Source organism: Nicotiana sylvestris, chromosome 3, assembly GCF_000393655.2.
Source record: "Nicotiana sylvestris chromosome 3, ASM39365v2, whole genome shotgun sequence".
Classification (NCBI taxonomy): domain Eukaryota; kingdom Viridiplantae; phylum Streptophyta; class Magnoliopsida; order Solanales; family Solanaceae; genus Nicotiana; species Nicotiana sylvestris.
This window is the reverse complement of record NC_091059.1, coordinates 179,744,828-179,760,475: the sequence shown is the minus strand read 5'-3', so window position 1 is coordinate 179,760,475 and position 15,648 is coordinate 179,744,828. Positions and strand designations below refer to the sequence as shown.

The window sequence follows — 15,648 nt, the reverse complement described above, 5'->3', positions numbered from 1 at the left end:
GTTTCTGATCTTTCTGTTTACAATCTAACATCTAAAAATACTTCCATTTCCACTTGTAATAAAGATTCTCAAAATGACATGGATATTGTTTAGCACCAAAGACGTGCACATGTTCCTTTTGTGAGAATGAAAACTATTTCTGCTATTTTTATTTCTTCTAAATAATATTTTCCTTGTAATGTATGTCCCATGGCTAGACAAACTAGATTGCCCTTCCCTAATAGTAGTATTCAAACCAATAAATCTTTTCAACTAATTTATGTTGACACTTGAGGGCCCTATCACACTCCTACTTACTCTGGTTGTAGATATTTTTTAATAATTGTGGATGACTTTAGTAGATCTACTTTGACTCACCTAATGGGGTCTAAAAGCAATGCCTTTTCTCTTCTCAAAGCTTTTGTTCTCATGGTAAAAACTCAATTCAATATGATTGTTCAATCTATTAGAAGTGACAATGCATTAGAACTTCGATCCAGTCACATAGCTATTTTATTCTTCTCTGATAATGACATCATTCATCAAACTAGTTGCCCTCACACACCACAGCAAAATGGTATGGTTAAAAGAAAATAGGACATTACTTGAATCATCTAGAGCTCTTCTATTCCAGTCCAAGCTACCACTCAAATTCTGGGGTGATTTCCTATTAACAGCCACTTACATCATCAATAGGCTTCCTTCCAAATTACTCAACAACAAATCACCTTTTGAAATATTACATGGGAAAGTCCCATCTTATTATCATCTAAGATCTTTTGGTTGTTTGTGCTATGCAAAAGTCCCAATTCCACAAAGTAAACTCTAACCAAGGGCCATGAAATGTGTACTTTTAGGATATCCTTTTGCCAAAAAGGAATACAAGCTAAGCTATATTGTTTAGATACTCACAAATTTTTCATTTCCAGAGATGTTGTCTTTCATGAGCTTGTGTTTCCGTTTGATACATCTTCCACTTCTTCATCTCATGCCACACAGTTTCCTATTCTTCCTCCCAGTCTTGCTTTGGATCCTTTCAGTGACACTGCTGTTCCTGTTCTTGTTCCTACTCCTATTATACCTACTAATGAAGTTACTCCTAATAGTCCTTCCTTATCCTATCCTTCTACATTATGTTCTGATAATGATATTAATCCTAAATCTACTTCTCCAGCTGCACCTTCTACTTCTTTGTCAAATCTTACTTCTCCTCCTTCTCCTAATCCTGCTTCACCTACTTTCAATCCTGACACAATTTCTCATGTTCTTGAACCTCTTACTCTCCTTTAAGGAGATCTGACAGACCACACCATCTTCCATCCTATCTACAAGACTATAAGTGTCAGCTCTCTGTCTCCTTTTCTTGTTCTTTTGTTCAGCCTGCTGAATCTGAACTTTACACCTATGCTCAGGCAACACCTATTCCAGCATGGCAAGGTGCAATTAGAAAGGGGTTTGAGGCACTAGAAGCCAATAATACTTGGGATATTGTTGAACTACCTGCTGGAAAGAAACCTATTGGGTACAAATGAGTATATAAAATCAAGTATAGAGCTGATGGTAATGTAGAGAGATATAAAGCTGGGCTTGTAATTACGGATGATACATATGTGGAAGGAATGAATTTTACTGAAACTTTTTCACCTATTGTAAAATTGTCCACTGTTAAATATCTTATAGTTGTTGCTGTTAAGCATGGTTGGTCTCTGTTTCAGCTTGATGTGAATAATGCTTCCCTTCATGGCGATCTACATGAGGAGGTTTACATGAAGCTTCCTCAAGGTCTTTCCATTTCCTCTTCTTCCTCGTCTGCCCCCTTAGTTTGTAAGCTAAAGAAATCCTTTTATGGCTTGAGGCAATTTTCCAGACAGATGGTATGCAAAGTTGTCTCAAGATTTATGTTCAAGAGGGTACACTCATTCCTTAAATGATTACTCTCTATTTGTCAAAGGGTCTTCTGGTGATATTATCATTCTTGATATATATGTAGATGATTTAATCTTTACAGGGAACAATCTTGTTGAAATTTCTGCTCTTAAGAAGTTTTTGGATAATGAGTTTAAGATAAAAGATTTGGGTCTCTTGCACTATTTCTTGGGGATTGAGTTCAGTACTTCACCTGATGGTGTATTCTTAAATTAGAGAAAATTTGTTTTGGATTTATTTAAATAAGCTAAGTATTTGGAGGTGTCTTCTGTTATTTCTCCTTTGGATTTAAATTCCAAGTTAAAGGCTGACTCTGGTGGTTGTTTGCCCATCCTGAAAGGTACAAGAGTCTAATTGGCAAGCTTATCATCTTGACTCATACTAGACCTTATTTATGTTTTGGTGTAGAGCATTTAAGTCGGTTTTTACAAGCTCCCAGATTGCCTCATATGACTGTTGCTTTTCACATGTTGAGGTACTTGAAGGATACCATTGATGTTGGGCTATTCTATTCTAATTCTCCTGATTGTACTCTCACAGCTTATTCTAATAGTGATTGGGCAGCTTGCCCTGATACTCGCAAGTCTGCCTCTGAGTTTTGTGTTTTTCTGGGTGATTGCTTAGTAGCATGGAAATCTAAGAAACAACCTGAGACTGAATACAAGGCACTCAGCAAAGTGGTGGCTGAACTCACTTGACTCTCAAGGCTGCTTCCTGACATTCATGTTCCTGTTTCTTATCCTGTTTCTGTTTTTTTGTGACAACAAGGCTGCATTCATATTGCTAGGAATCCGGTATTTCATGAGCGTACCAAGAACATCGAGGTGGATTGCCATTTTGTCAGAAAGAAGTTAACGGATGGCTTGATTCAGCTGTTTCATGTTTCCACCTCTAATTAACTTGTCGATATCTTCACCAAGCCTCTTACTGGTGTGCTCCATCAGTCATTTTGTCCAAGTTGAAGGTGTTCTCCCCCTCGAACTTGATGGGGGTGTTGGGCTATCTGACTATCTAGCCTCATGCCCAATAAGGAACACTTAGTATCTAGGCTGGCCACTGGCCATTATTTTATTTTGTGCTCCTTTTATAAATGGGACTTGTATGTAAACAGACTACATATAAATAGAAAAGGCTCAATGCGTAATTAGCTTTTCGTCCATAAAACATTGTATCTCTTCTCCTTCTCGAATATTTCACTGAACTCTAATCTTCTTGTTCCTAAATTCTCACTCGATTCGGGATGTTCACATACATCAGGGCTATCTATGGCCGTTTGCCGTTTACTAATTCAGCAAACTATGCAAACACGACACTTCTGCTAACTCACTGAACCAACCTTTAAAGAACGACTGCAAATATAGCCGGAATATATCGAGAGCCGCTTAAACTTGGTAGCATATTTCATTTTGATATTCGAATTAAGGCTCATTTCAATGGAGCACCTAAACACATTATAAAGTGTTTCTATTAGACACTTATGTCTCAAACTTTGGAAAAGCTTTTGTGCGCACGTATTCTCAGGCGCCCGTCACGTAGATAAGTTAATCACTAAAAATATGCCATCCATCTCCTGTAATTATATACATCGGATATAAGCATTTACTATAACAACCAAAAATTAGACTGGCCAGCTAAAAAAGAACCCAATCAATTAAAAACAAACTCCTACTCCGTTAACCAAATTTAAAGGCTCCGATCCCCAGCTAAAAATAAAATCCAAGAACCATTTTCCTAATATCTCCCCAACGAGTGTCTAATAGAAATACTTTATTATGTGTTCAGGTGCTCATCTTGAACATCCTTAGTCCGAGTATATAAATGGAAATAGTATACCGCCAATTGCCATGATTGAAAGAACGCGCGCCAAATCTTTTGTTAACAGATATTATTTATATGGAAATATTCAAAATCAAATCATGGTTAAGACGTGGTTAATTAATTAAGCATACGCCATTGATATTAGTATGGGACATCATCATCCATCCAAGTTATAAGAACTTGGGGGAATATTAATGGAGACAGGAAATGAAGATAATCGGATTATACAAATTACACTATATTCTGAATCTACCGAGAAAAAATTTAAAATTAACTGCTTTTACTTGTAAACAATTCGCGATTGTGGTTCAAACTGGTTTACTTTAGCAGTGTTTAACAACAAGCTTAATACAGTTAAGTTGACAAGAAAGACATCTGTTGCAATCAAAACAACAAAAAATAATTTTGTTTAGTGAAACAAATAAGATACACTACAAGAATAATATGGGCAGTAATTTGTTCTTTAGCTAGCCACCAGAGGATGGATTTGATCGAAACAAAAATTGTGAAAGATGAAGTAGTTAAAAAAATTTATAAGCATAAATGATGATAAAGAATTACTGTCAGGGAACAGATAGTAAGCACTATACCTACAACAATATATAACAGGAAATCATGTCAAAGTTATACTAAGTGATACTCCACATATATATATATATATATATATATATATATATATATATATATATATATATATATATATTTATATATGGATACAAGGAAATTCTTCTGGCAATAGCAAATTTCTCTTTCGAAGTTTATTCCAATGAGAAATTGTTACCTAGTAGTACTAAGAAATAGTAGTAAGTTTCTTTTGCTTTCCTCAAAGTTAAAATTAGAAACTAAGCTAGCGTTTGGACATAGATTTAGTTAAAACTTGAAAAAATAATTTTTGAAGTAGTTTTGAAAAATAATTTTTGGAAGTTGAAATTATGTTTGGACATGCATTTTATTTGAAAATAATTTAAAGTTTTGTGAGCGGGAGAACAAGTTTCACCCAAAATCCACCCTAAACAAGATTTTGGGAAATTGAAAAATAATTTCAAAAATTTTTCAAAAATTTTTCATTAATCTATGAACAAACAATGTTTTCAAAAAAGATTTGAAAAAAACGTTGCCAAAATGTATGGCCAAACGAGGCCAAAATATGTCAAAGCTTCTCTATTTTCTGTAAACTCCATCTAGTACTTCATCCAATTATATAAATTGATTGCTGCGTCTCTCCTCCCTCGTTCTACTTCCCCTTCTTTACTCATGCTCACCAGATTATATCTCCAAAGTCGTCAATACCTATGAGCAGATCATCAGCCCAATTAATCTCCTGTTGGTAGTAGGAGCAGTCATTATTATTATTATTCTGTTCGTTCATATTCTGAGTCTCGTCCATAACTTGATGTTCAGCTGCTTGACAAATTGTTGCTGGTTATAGTATTGTTGTGCCGTAAACTTCATCAGGTCCATGCAACATAGCTTCGATTACTTTTGGAACATCTTGCTCCTCCATAGTTACCCCATGATTTTTCTTAGCTCTTATATTCTTCTTGATTCGACACACTACGATATCCTCTTTAGGAATATTGTTTTCTTTGAAGAAATCATCCCCGACTGAATATTCTTTCATCAGCCAAATTTTATTATGCTCTCTTTCTTTACTACTAGTTTGAAACTTGAAACATCTTCTAAACCCAACCACAGTTCCCTTACCATTCTTGATAGGAAAAATACCGGTTTGGCCTTTCCATGTTCCGTTGGCGCAAGTTCGACGAACCCTTGTATGTTCGCTCTTCTGCTTCTTCAACCGAGTAAAAATATAGCGAACCTTCTCTTCTTCGGGATGATCAGAAGCTCCAAATATCTCCCATGGTGGTTGGTCTCCATAGATATCGGCAAGTTGGAAATTAGGGCATTCACTCGGCAAAAGCTCGCCCTTTAGGAACCTTTTCAGAAAGTTGATCAACTCTGCTTCGGTAGGGTGAAACCGAACACCCATGATACACCCACGGCGTGCAGCTGGCACCGTCGACATGGTATATATGGCCGTCTCTTTTTCTTGCTTATAGAGAAACACAAGACTGAGACAATAGTAATTTCCGCAATTCGCAAAGACAAGAACTTCTGTTCTCTCAAGTAAGAAGACAAGAACTATGGAAGAAAACCCTAAACGAATGGCGGAAGCTTATTGACGTGAATGCTATAATATAATGGACTATTTATAGATATTTGATAAGGTTATTTCCAACAGAGAAAATTTAGGAGCAAACAAATTTTTAGGAGAGGTAAAGGTGTTGATTTCTGCGGAAGGTTAAGCTTGGGACTCAAGTTAGTTTTTTCCTAATCTTTATAAACAATGCGTAAGTTTTTTACAATTGAACTAATTAACAGTTGTGAATAGGTGAAATTAACTGAAAATATAGTTTCCTGTGTAGTCTAGAACCCTAAATCTAACAGATTTTTTGAAGTGGGCTGTTTAAGTTTAACAGAAGAAAAGAAATTAATGGGCAATTTACTTACTTCCCTCTTTTTGATTATTTACAAGTTTTTACTTTAACTATATTGAATTAATGCGTTAAATAGGAAATATCTGAATTAACAACCTCTTTTACAAGAAATATTGGAAAAGCTAGTTAATTCACCCCAACGTAAAATAGAGAAAAGGAAAACGTATCTTTTGTCATAGGACTAGCTGTAAATTTCAGAATTTAACATATGTATCTTCTTGAAACACCTTTTTCTTGGAATTAACTTGACTCAAAAAATTCTATCATGGGTTAGAGAGAAATTCTCTTCCCTCTCTCTAATGTTCTCCCATCCCACTCCCCAAAACTTTTCCAATATCTTCATCACTCTCCAATGTACACACAAGACAAAAACAATCCAAACAGAGGCAGATCCAGGATTTGAGGCTTATGGGTTCCTACCGTAATTTCAAATTAATATACAATAATAACTGGGTTCACCGTTAGATATTTACAAATATTTAGTGAATTTTTTTAATATAAATATAGAGTTTAGGCAAGAGTTACTGGGTTCCCGGAAACCCGTATTCCATTCTCTACATCCGCCCCCTGAACGCAAACCAAACGGAAATGACCTTCCCTGCCTTAACGGAAGAGACGAACCTCCAAGCATCAATGAAGGAGATAGCCAACTCCATGTCAACTCCATGCTCGCCTCTCACTGCCTCCCCAATAGACATGGAAATTAGCATAGATCAACTCCCTAAGGAACTATCAAAAGAAGTAAAGGACACTAGCAACAATCCTACAAAGAGGATATCCTTCTTGGATACCTTAATTTCTAACACTAACACTAACCCAGATGGTAGGCAAATAACAGTACAACAAAACATGGATTCTTATAAACCGGAAGACGAAACAGATAATTAATTACCCTAACCCAGATTTCTTCATCCCTATGACCTCATCGGACAAGGAGCGTATATACAAAAACTGGACCAACGCCCTCATTATTAAAATGTTTGGCAGAAGAGTGGGCTACCAATTCCTCCAAAAAAACTACATGCGATATAGAGACCAACTGAAACCCTATCTCTTGTAGACCTAGGGTGTGACTATTACCTAATAAAATTTACTAAGGAAGAAAATTATAATAAGGCTCTACATGAAGGCCCGTGGTTCATTGGGAATCAATTCCTTATAGTAAGGAAATGGAAGCCTAGATTTGTAGCCTTCAAAGTTGCGCTAAGGTACTCAGCTATATAGGCAAGACTCTCGAAATTAACTACAGAATTTTATGACTACGACGTACTACAAAAAATTCGAGGAAAGTTAGGACAACTAATATGTATAGATGCCTGCACCAAATCTGCTCTAAGAGGTAAGTATGCTCGCCTTTGCGTATTAGTACCCATAGAAAAACCACTCAAAACATACATTGTGATTGGCAAACACATCTAAAAATTACCTACGAGGGTTTCAACTTACTATGCACAAAATGTGGTAGACTTGGACATAGCCTAAACATGTGCCCCTACCAAAACCCTAAAACAGCTGAGCAAGAAAGTATGAACTTACCCACGCCAAATACAGTGGAAACTGTCACACCTCCTTTTTGCGCGCCCGCCCCGAAGGGTTAAAATGCGCGAGGGGAGTTTTTTCAATTTAAGTGACAATATTCGAAATGGGATTATTTATTTAATTCAGAGTCGCCACTTGGGAAAGGTTTGGCTTTTGGTGTCCCAAGTCACCGGTTTATCTTGAACCCCAAATCGAGGAAATTCGACTTTCCCAAATGAAGTCTGCGAACCAGAAATTCTAAGTAAGGAATTCTGTTGACCCGAGGGATGGTGTTAGGCACCCTCGAATCCCGTAGTTCTAGCACGGTCGCTTAAATTGTTATAATGGCTAAATATCTGATTTAAATACAATGTTATGACTTACATGCTTTTATTAAGTTTAAACCACTTTTATCATTATCACTTACTTTATAGAATTGCAACGTCGTGAAAATGCATCTCGAACCACGTCACAATCAATGCGCCCGTGATTGTCAACACATTTTGACTTCGTTGAGATTTGGATTTGGGTCACATCAATATGCACCCGAATTTAAGAATATGGTTTAATTAAGTCGCGCCTAAAGAGCCTAACGCGTTATTATTTTTGAGAAGGCCATGAGATTCACTAAACGGCCTAGCCTGAATTCTAAATGTTTATTATGATTATTTATCGAGGGCCCCACAATTTTGCATTTTTTATTTGGCGAGGCTCGTCTCTATTTTAGAAAGGATATTCTAAAGTGGCTACATTTCTAATACATTTGTCCCTAAAATTAGAAGAAAAGGTACATGCTAATTTAATTATATGCTTTGACCTGATCCGGATTCTTATGGTTAATTGTTTACAAAGTTAAGAAAACGTTATACTTTAATGGAAAAATGCTTTAATCTGACAAGAAATCACATACGAGCTAACGAAATATAACACTTAATCCGAACATTTCTTGAGTTGAACTTAACTAAACTTATTTAGGCTAGATTAAAGGATTTAGCTACTAGATATTGTTACCAATGGGACTTTGAATGTGACCCTATGTACTGCCTAATGGAACCCAAAAAAAAAAAACTAAAATGAAACAGAAACAGCATTGTACAAGGTCGGAGTATACGTACCCCATACTAACAAACAACTGACGAACTAACACAAAAGGCTAAATTCAATCGAGTATCAGTACATACTTTCACACTATTGAATTATAAACTAATCAATTTTTACAGACCCGTTAATGTACCATGAATATTACAACAAATACTTGAACTTCTTCAACCTTTTCATTTCATGCTTTCAAACTGTTTCAGTTACATCAATATGGGACTTGAAATGTGTACCTGGAACGCTGAAATGCAAAGAGGAAGAAGAGAATAACAGGGAAGATCAGCAGCAGCAGGAATCAGAGTAACAACAGTGAATCAAAACAACACAGCAGAGCAGATTCTATTGCAAGAGGTGGAACTATAGTTGAAGAGAAAGTAGCCAAATGAAGCAGCACACAGTATGGTGGAAACAAAACTCCAGACAATCCAATTCCGAGATATACCAAATGCAACAAAACACTAACAGTAATCTCGATTGAAACTTAGAATAAGCAACACTACCTAACAAATTGACAACAGATGAACTTCAGACAAACAAAACCAAGTTTCTGATTTCCTAATCTGTTTTATCTCTTTCTTGCTCTCTTTCTATTTCTGTATATATGTGTATCTATGTATGTCTCCAAACCTCTCTTCTCAGATTTCTCTTGATCTCCTCTATCTTTTCCTTAACAATTTCCCTCTGTCTCTCTCTATTATCAGATGTCTTCGCCTAAAACTGATGGAAGTCCTCCTCTTTTATAAGCCTAAAGTCTGCCCTTTAACAGCCTGTTAGATTAATCAGATACCCCTCCCATGTGCTGTCCCTTTTTAGTTCCACTTAGCTCTTTAATATTAGAAACCCATCACATTCCCTGGCAGACTTACCCTTTTGAAAGAGGTTTAATACTTCTTAACTAAAGCAGGGTAATGGGCAGCAGAATATACATCTGACAGCATGTGCTGTCGATTATTTTATTCAAAAGCCCTTATGCAGGGCACAAGATGTGCACAAATGCACCTGTGGTGCACAAATGCACATGTTGTGCAGAAAGTGCACATGCCCTCCAATTCAGAAGTTAAACAAACATTCCTTTTACATTTTTGATTCAAATTAACAACTATAAGTAAACAAACTCAGTTCCTAATTGATTCAAACAAATGTGTCCAGAAGCAAATCGATTTGTTATTGTTCAGGCAATTGAAACTAATTGACGACACATGTCGACTCGATTATATTAATCATAACATGCACAATCGTAGCCAAAAATCAGACATTTAACAGTATCGACACATGATTTGAATTATACTGACTAAACAAAGTGGTACTCGAGGAATCAGTTGATCAGTCAAAATTTGAAGCTCAATTATTCGCACAGCACATACATACATACGCATTATCAGAATAGGAGAGGGATTCAAACAAACACAGAGGTTCAGGTAAAGTGGACAAACAACAGTTGATAAAAATTCAAAGACACAAATTAAAACAAAACATGAACAGACCTTTAATCAATCACATGGACTAACAGAAATAAGAAAAGAAAAAGCAAAACTCACCTTAAATCTCGAAAAAAAAATCAAAAGCCTTAACTTGGACTCGGACAGACCTTTCTTAAGGCTGAACGGACTTTAATCACTTCGATTAAGGTCCATTAGACCTTAATCTCTTCGGCTTGAACAGACACGGAACATGCACGGAGAAAACTAGGGTTCAAAAATTAGATCTGGGATTCGTGTTTCCCTGGTTAGATTCGGACCAAACCAAGCATGGTTTGGTCACGAGGGGGTCTGGGGACTGTCTGGTGTGAAGTTGAGGTCGATTGGTGTAAATCGGGTTCCGACTCGAATCTTCAAATGAAGATTCGAGAAGGTGGGAAGGGATTCGAACTAAACGGCCAACAGATCAATGTTCAGGGCGGTGAGGGGGTTCTATGGTGTTCAGGCGGAGGTCACCGGCGTTCATGCCGCCGGGTTTCTGGTGAAGGGAGATGGGGGCAGCTCTAGGGTTCCGGGGTTCTTTGTGAGGATGATGAAAGGCAGGGGTATTTGGATAGGGGGTGGGGTATGAGGGGAAGCTTATATATGGAGTGGGTGAATGGATCTCAGCCGTTGGATGAGGCACGATGAAGGGCCAGGATCCTTCAGCTCGAGGGAAACGGTGTCGTTTCAGGTGTTGGGGTCAAAGTTGGTTCGGGTAACGGGTCGGGCAAATGGGGTTATGGGTGAGAGATCCGGACCATTGGATCAGCTTGGTTTGAATGGTTGGGATGGATTGGCATTGAAACGACGTAGTTTTGGTGTTAAACTACGTCGTTTTGCTGCCTAGGGAGTGGGCTGTGCGGACTGGTGGATTGGGCCATTCATTTGGGCTTCAAATTTTATAATGTTTGTGGCCCAAATTCATTTTAAAACAAATTTTCCCCTCTTTTTTTCTTTATTTCTAATTTCCTAAATACACAACCTAATTAAATGAAACTAGACACCATTAATTAACACTTAACATATTTATTTAACGCGTATAAAATGTTAAAAGTAGGTAAACTTAAACAAAGCAACAAATCAGGACAAAAGAAATGCGTATTTTTGTGATCTCCTATTTAACAATCGGATTACGGTTCACATTACGCACGAAACATACATTTTGTATTTTGTTTTAATAAAAAATGGGCACAAAATCAAAAATAATTAACAAAGTGCCATGTAAAATCCAAATTTGCATAGGAGGACCATTTGTTATTTTTTTTTAATTCTCTTGGAGCGATTGTCGCGCGAAACAAAAATCACGTGCTCACAGCTGCCCCTCTTTGTTCGGAAACACGAAGAGTTTTCGTGCAAAGATAAAGTGAGCGTGTATGAGCGATTTTTGCCTATGGACTACTCCATGTGAAGCATGTTTTTGAAAGATCTGACCGAATCTTGCTTCAAAGATTTCCTACATATCCTGGGCTAAACAGGAATCAGGTCAATGTAGTTCGGGAAGTTTTGGCAGCTGGGACTACCATGGGATTGCAATGCTTGTTGTTACTGCTGTTGCTGTTGTCACTGCTGCGTCACTGACCGCCTTATTACAACCAAAGGAAAATTGGAACTGAACTAACTACTTATATGCATGTCAACTGCGAGTTACAAGATTCTTATCTATGATTCTTTTGCGACTTGATCTTGGGTCTTAGCTGATTGTGCTTGGAGACTTTGATCCGAATCTTGATGCTTGCGAGTTGCGGCGACATGTTCAATCTTTGGGATACTGAGTGAAACCCGACTGGCAGTGTTCAGGACCTTAGTCAAATGTTGGAGCCGATCAGCCTTCCATTTACTCTGATATTCTCGGGACATCTTCTTTTTTGTCTTTTTTCTTCTTTGATTCTGAGTTGAGACTCATCTCGTGGGTCATTTCGAATCGTGTGGCTCGAGGTTAGACCTGCGGGAGAAAACAAACAAACGAACGAAATTTTCTGCCGCAGTTTCACTAGGAAAATTTCGTGAGTTATTCGCCAGGAAGTTCATAAAATTGATGAAGGAAGATAAAAATGTTCAGTTCAGGGTTGGGGCCCTAATACCGACTAGCTGGGGAGAAGTTCAGTTTTAGAGTTGAAACTCTAATACTAACCAACTGGGGAAAAGTTCAGCTTAGGGTTTAAAACCCTAATGCTGACTGAAGGAAAAGTTCAGTTTAGGGTTTAAAAGCCTAATGTTGATTACAAGAAACAGTTCAGTTTAGGGTTTAAAACCCTAATGCTGGCTGAAGGAAAAATTCAGTTTAGGGTTTAAAACCCTAATGCTGACTAAAGGGAAAATTCAGTTTAGGGTTTAAAACCCTAATGCTGACTGCATGGAAAAGCTCAGTTTAGGGTTTAAAACCCTAATGCTGGCTGAATGGAAAAATTCAGTTTAGGGTTTAAAACCCTAATGCTGACTGCATGGAAAAGCTCAGTTTAGGGTTTAAAACCCTAATGCTGGCTGAATGGAAAAAGTTCAGTTTAGGGTTTAAAACCCTAATGCTGGCTGAAAAAAAAGTTCAGTTTAGGGTTTAAAACCCTAATGCTGACTAAAGGGAAAATTCAGTTTAGGGTTTAAAACCCTAATGCTGACTGCATGAAAAAGCTCAGTTTAGGGTTTAAAACCCTAATGCTGGCTGAAAGGAAAATTCAGTTTAGGGTTTAAAACCCTAATGCTGATTGCATGAAAAAGCTCAGTTTAGGGTTTAAAACCCTAATGCTGGCTGAAAGGAAAAAAGTTCAGTTTAGGGTTTAAAACCCTAATGCTGATTGCATGGAAAAGCTCAGTTTAGGGTTTAAAACCCTAATGCTGGCTGAATGAAAAAAGTTCAGTTTAGGGTTTAAAACCCTAATGCTGACTAAAGGGAAAATTCAGTTTAGGGTTTAAAACCCTAATGCTGACTGCATGGAAAAGCTCAGTTTAGGGTTTAAAACCCTAATGCTGGCTGAAAGGAAAAAAGTTCAGTTTAGGGTTTAAAACCCTAATGCTGATTGCATGGAAAAGCTCAGTTTAGGGTTTAAAACCCTAATGCTGGCTGAATGGAAAAAAGTTCAGTTTAGGGTTTAAAACCCTAATGCTGATTGCATGGAAAAGCTCAGTTTAGGGTTTAAAACCCTAATGCTGGCTGAATGGAAAAAGTTCAGTTTAGGGTTTAAAACCCTAATGCTGACTAAAGGGAAAATTCAGTTTAGGGTTTAAAACCCTAATGCTGACTGCATGGAAAAGCTCAGTTTAGGGTTTAAAACCCTAATGCTGGCTGAAATGGAAAAAAAGTTCAGTTTAGGGTTTAAAACCCTAATGCTGATTGCATGGAAAAGCTCAGTTTAGGGTTTAAAACCCTAATGCTGGCTGAATGGAAAAAGTTCAGTTTAGGGTTTAAAACCCTAATGCTGACTAAAGGGAAAATTCAGTTTAGGGTTTAAAACCCTAATGCTGACTGCATGGAAAAGCTCAGTTTAGGGTTTAAAACCCTAATGCTGGCTGAAAGGAAAAATTCAGTTTAGGGTTTAAAACCCTAATGCTGACTAAAGGGAAAATTCAGTTTAGGGTTTAAAACCCTAATGCTGATTGCATGGAAAAACTCAGTTTAGGGTTTAAAACCCTAATGCTGGCTGAAAGGAAAAGCTCAGTTTAGGGTTTAAAACCCTAATGCTAACTAAAGGGAAAATTCAGTTTAGGGTTTAAAACCCTAATGCTGACTGCATGGAAAAGCTCAGTTTAGGGTTTAAAACCCTAATGCTGGCTGAAAGGAAAAAGTTCAGTTTAGGGTTTAAAACCCTAATGCTGACTAAAAGAAAAATTCAGTTTAGGGTTTAAAACCCTAATGCTGACTAAAAGGAAAATTCAGTTTAGGGTTTAAAACCCTAATGCTGACTAAAGGAAAAATTCAGTTTAGGGTTTAAAACCCTAATGCTGATTGCATGGAAAAGCTCAGTTTAGGGTTTAAAACCCTAATGCTGGCTGAATGAAAAAAAGTTCAGTTTAGGGTTTAAAACCCTAATGCTGACTAAAGGAAAAATTCAGTTTAGGGTTTAAAACCCTAATGCTGACTAAAGGAAAAGTTCAGTTTAGGGTTTAAAACCCTAATGCTGATTGCATAGAAAAGCTCAGTTTAGGGTTTAAAACCCTAATGCTGATGGCTGGGGACAAAATTCGAGAACAACAACTGACTTCTTTTTTTGAATTTTCTTGTTTTAGTAAAAGAATAAAAGGGAGTTTCGTGGAAACTTACCTTTCGAGTGAATTCCTTATTGCCAAAATGTTTCTTGTACCCATGTACCTTCTTCTTAGGGCGACACCTGCTTCTTGCACGGTTGTCTTTGATTAAACCTGTTTGAACTTTTCAGACAAAGAACAATTGTTAGTTCGGAAATAACGGTCGGTTTGGTGACCTTGATCGTTCCCGGTTGCTTTGTTGCGTCTTCATTTCTGTTGCGAAGTCCCGCCATTGATTTGATTCATATGTCGGAACCTTTTAGACTGCTCAGGCTTGCCTTTCCAGATTCTGTGATGATTTGCCTCGTAAGGCTCTTTTTCTTTTCTCTTCTTTTTTGTCCCGTTTTGCTTGGAGGTTCTCAACGGGGATTTTATTGGGGATACTCTGTGGGGATTTGTACAAAAGGAAGCTCTGTGGGGGGAATATTTACAAAGTGGATTCTTTGTGTGGATTTTTGTACAACGGGGCATGTTGTGAATTTGTTTCAAAACGGGCTTTCTAGGATTTGTTGGGGTAAGCTTGTTGGGGAATTTTTACAAAGGGACTTGCTGGGGGTGTGCTGGGGAAATTCCAACGGGGATTTTCTTTTTTTTTCTTTTTTTTTCTTTTTTTTTTTATTTTTTTTATATTGGGGAGACTCTGTGGGGATTGTACAGGGAGAGATTCTGTGGGGATTCGTCCGAAGGCAGACTTGCTGGGGGAAATTTCTCTTTTTCCTCTTTACTTTGAACGCCATCAAGCATCATGATTTATCAAGTTTGGACAGATGTACCGATGAAACGAGGTGTTTTCCTTCATGAAACAGAATTCCGTGAAAACAAACCTGCCACCTGCCCTTTCTGGTGTATCCTGAACTTGGGGTTAAAACATAAAAGGATTCGAAGAGAAACAAAGAAAGGAGAAAACAATTTCAGGAAGGGAATGCCCCTTTTGGGACGAGAAAGACTTATATGGGGAAGATAACGCTGGCTTTAAATGACATGACATGCTCTTTGGCCTGGACGCCCGACCTTCCATGAACTTGCGTTTCCCTGAACCAGAACGAATCTGTGATTCCAAACCGGTGAAACTTTGCCGAGACCTCTTTGGGGTGGAGTCATTCTTTTCAGCCAAC

At 37.5% G+C, this 15,648-nt stretch overlaps 1 protein-coding gene and 1 pseudogene across 1 annotated transcript; one reads left to right on the top strand and one right to left on the bottom strand.

Annotated features, from left to right (window-relative positions):
- Positions 1-360: 360 nt before the first annotated feature.
- Positions 361-1,511, top strand: LOC138888431 (uncharacterized). The gene is made up of 3 exons (XM_070170294.1): positions 361-556; positions 884-1,242; positions 1,359-1,511. The coding sequence occupies exons 1-3, from the start codon at positions 361-363 to the stop codon at positions 1,509-1,511; spliced, it is 708 nt and encodes a 235-aa protein (XP_070026395.1).
- Positions 1,512-4,981: 3,470 nt separating this feature from the next.
- On the bottom strand, positions 4,982-5,749 carry LOC104232560 (NAC domain-containing protein 2-like; annotated as a pseudogene).
- Positions 5,750-15,648: the final 9,899 nt, after the last annotated feature.

What these genes read in the sequence shown, in the direction of transcription:
- LOC138888431 (XM_070170294.1), top strand. Translation starts at nt 361, where the DNA reads ATGGGGTCTAAAAGCAATGCCTTTTCTCTTCTCAAAGCTTTTGTTCTC. An exon ending in TCACACACCACAGCAAAATG is followed by an intron (nt 557 to 883) that starts GTATGGTTAAAA and finishes TATATTGTTTAG; the next exon opens with ATACTCACAAATTTTTCATT. An exon ending in ATCCTGACACAATTTCTCAT is followed by an intron (nt 1,243 to 1,358) that starts GTTCTTGAACCT and finishes TCTTTTGTTCAG; the next exon opens with CCTGCTGAATCTGAACTTTA.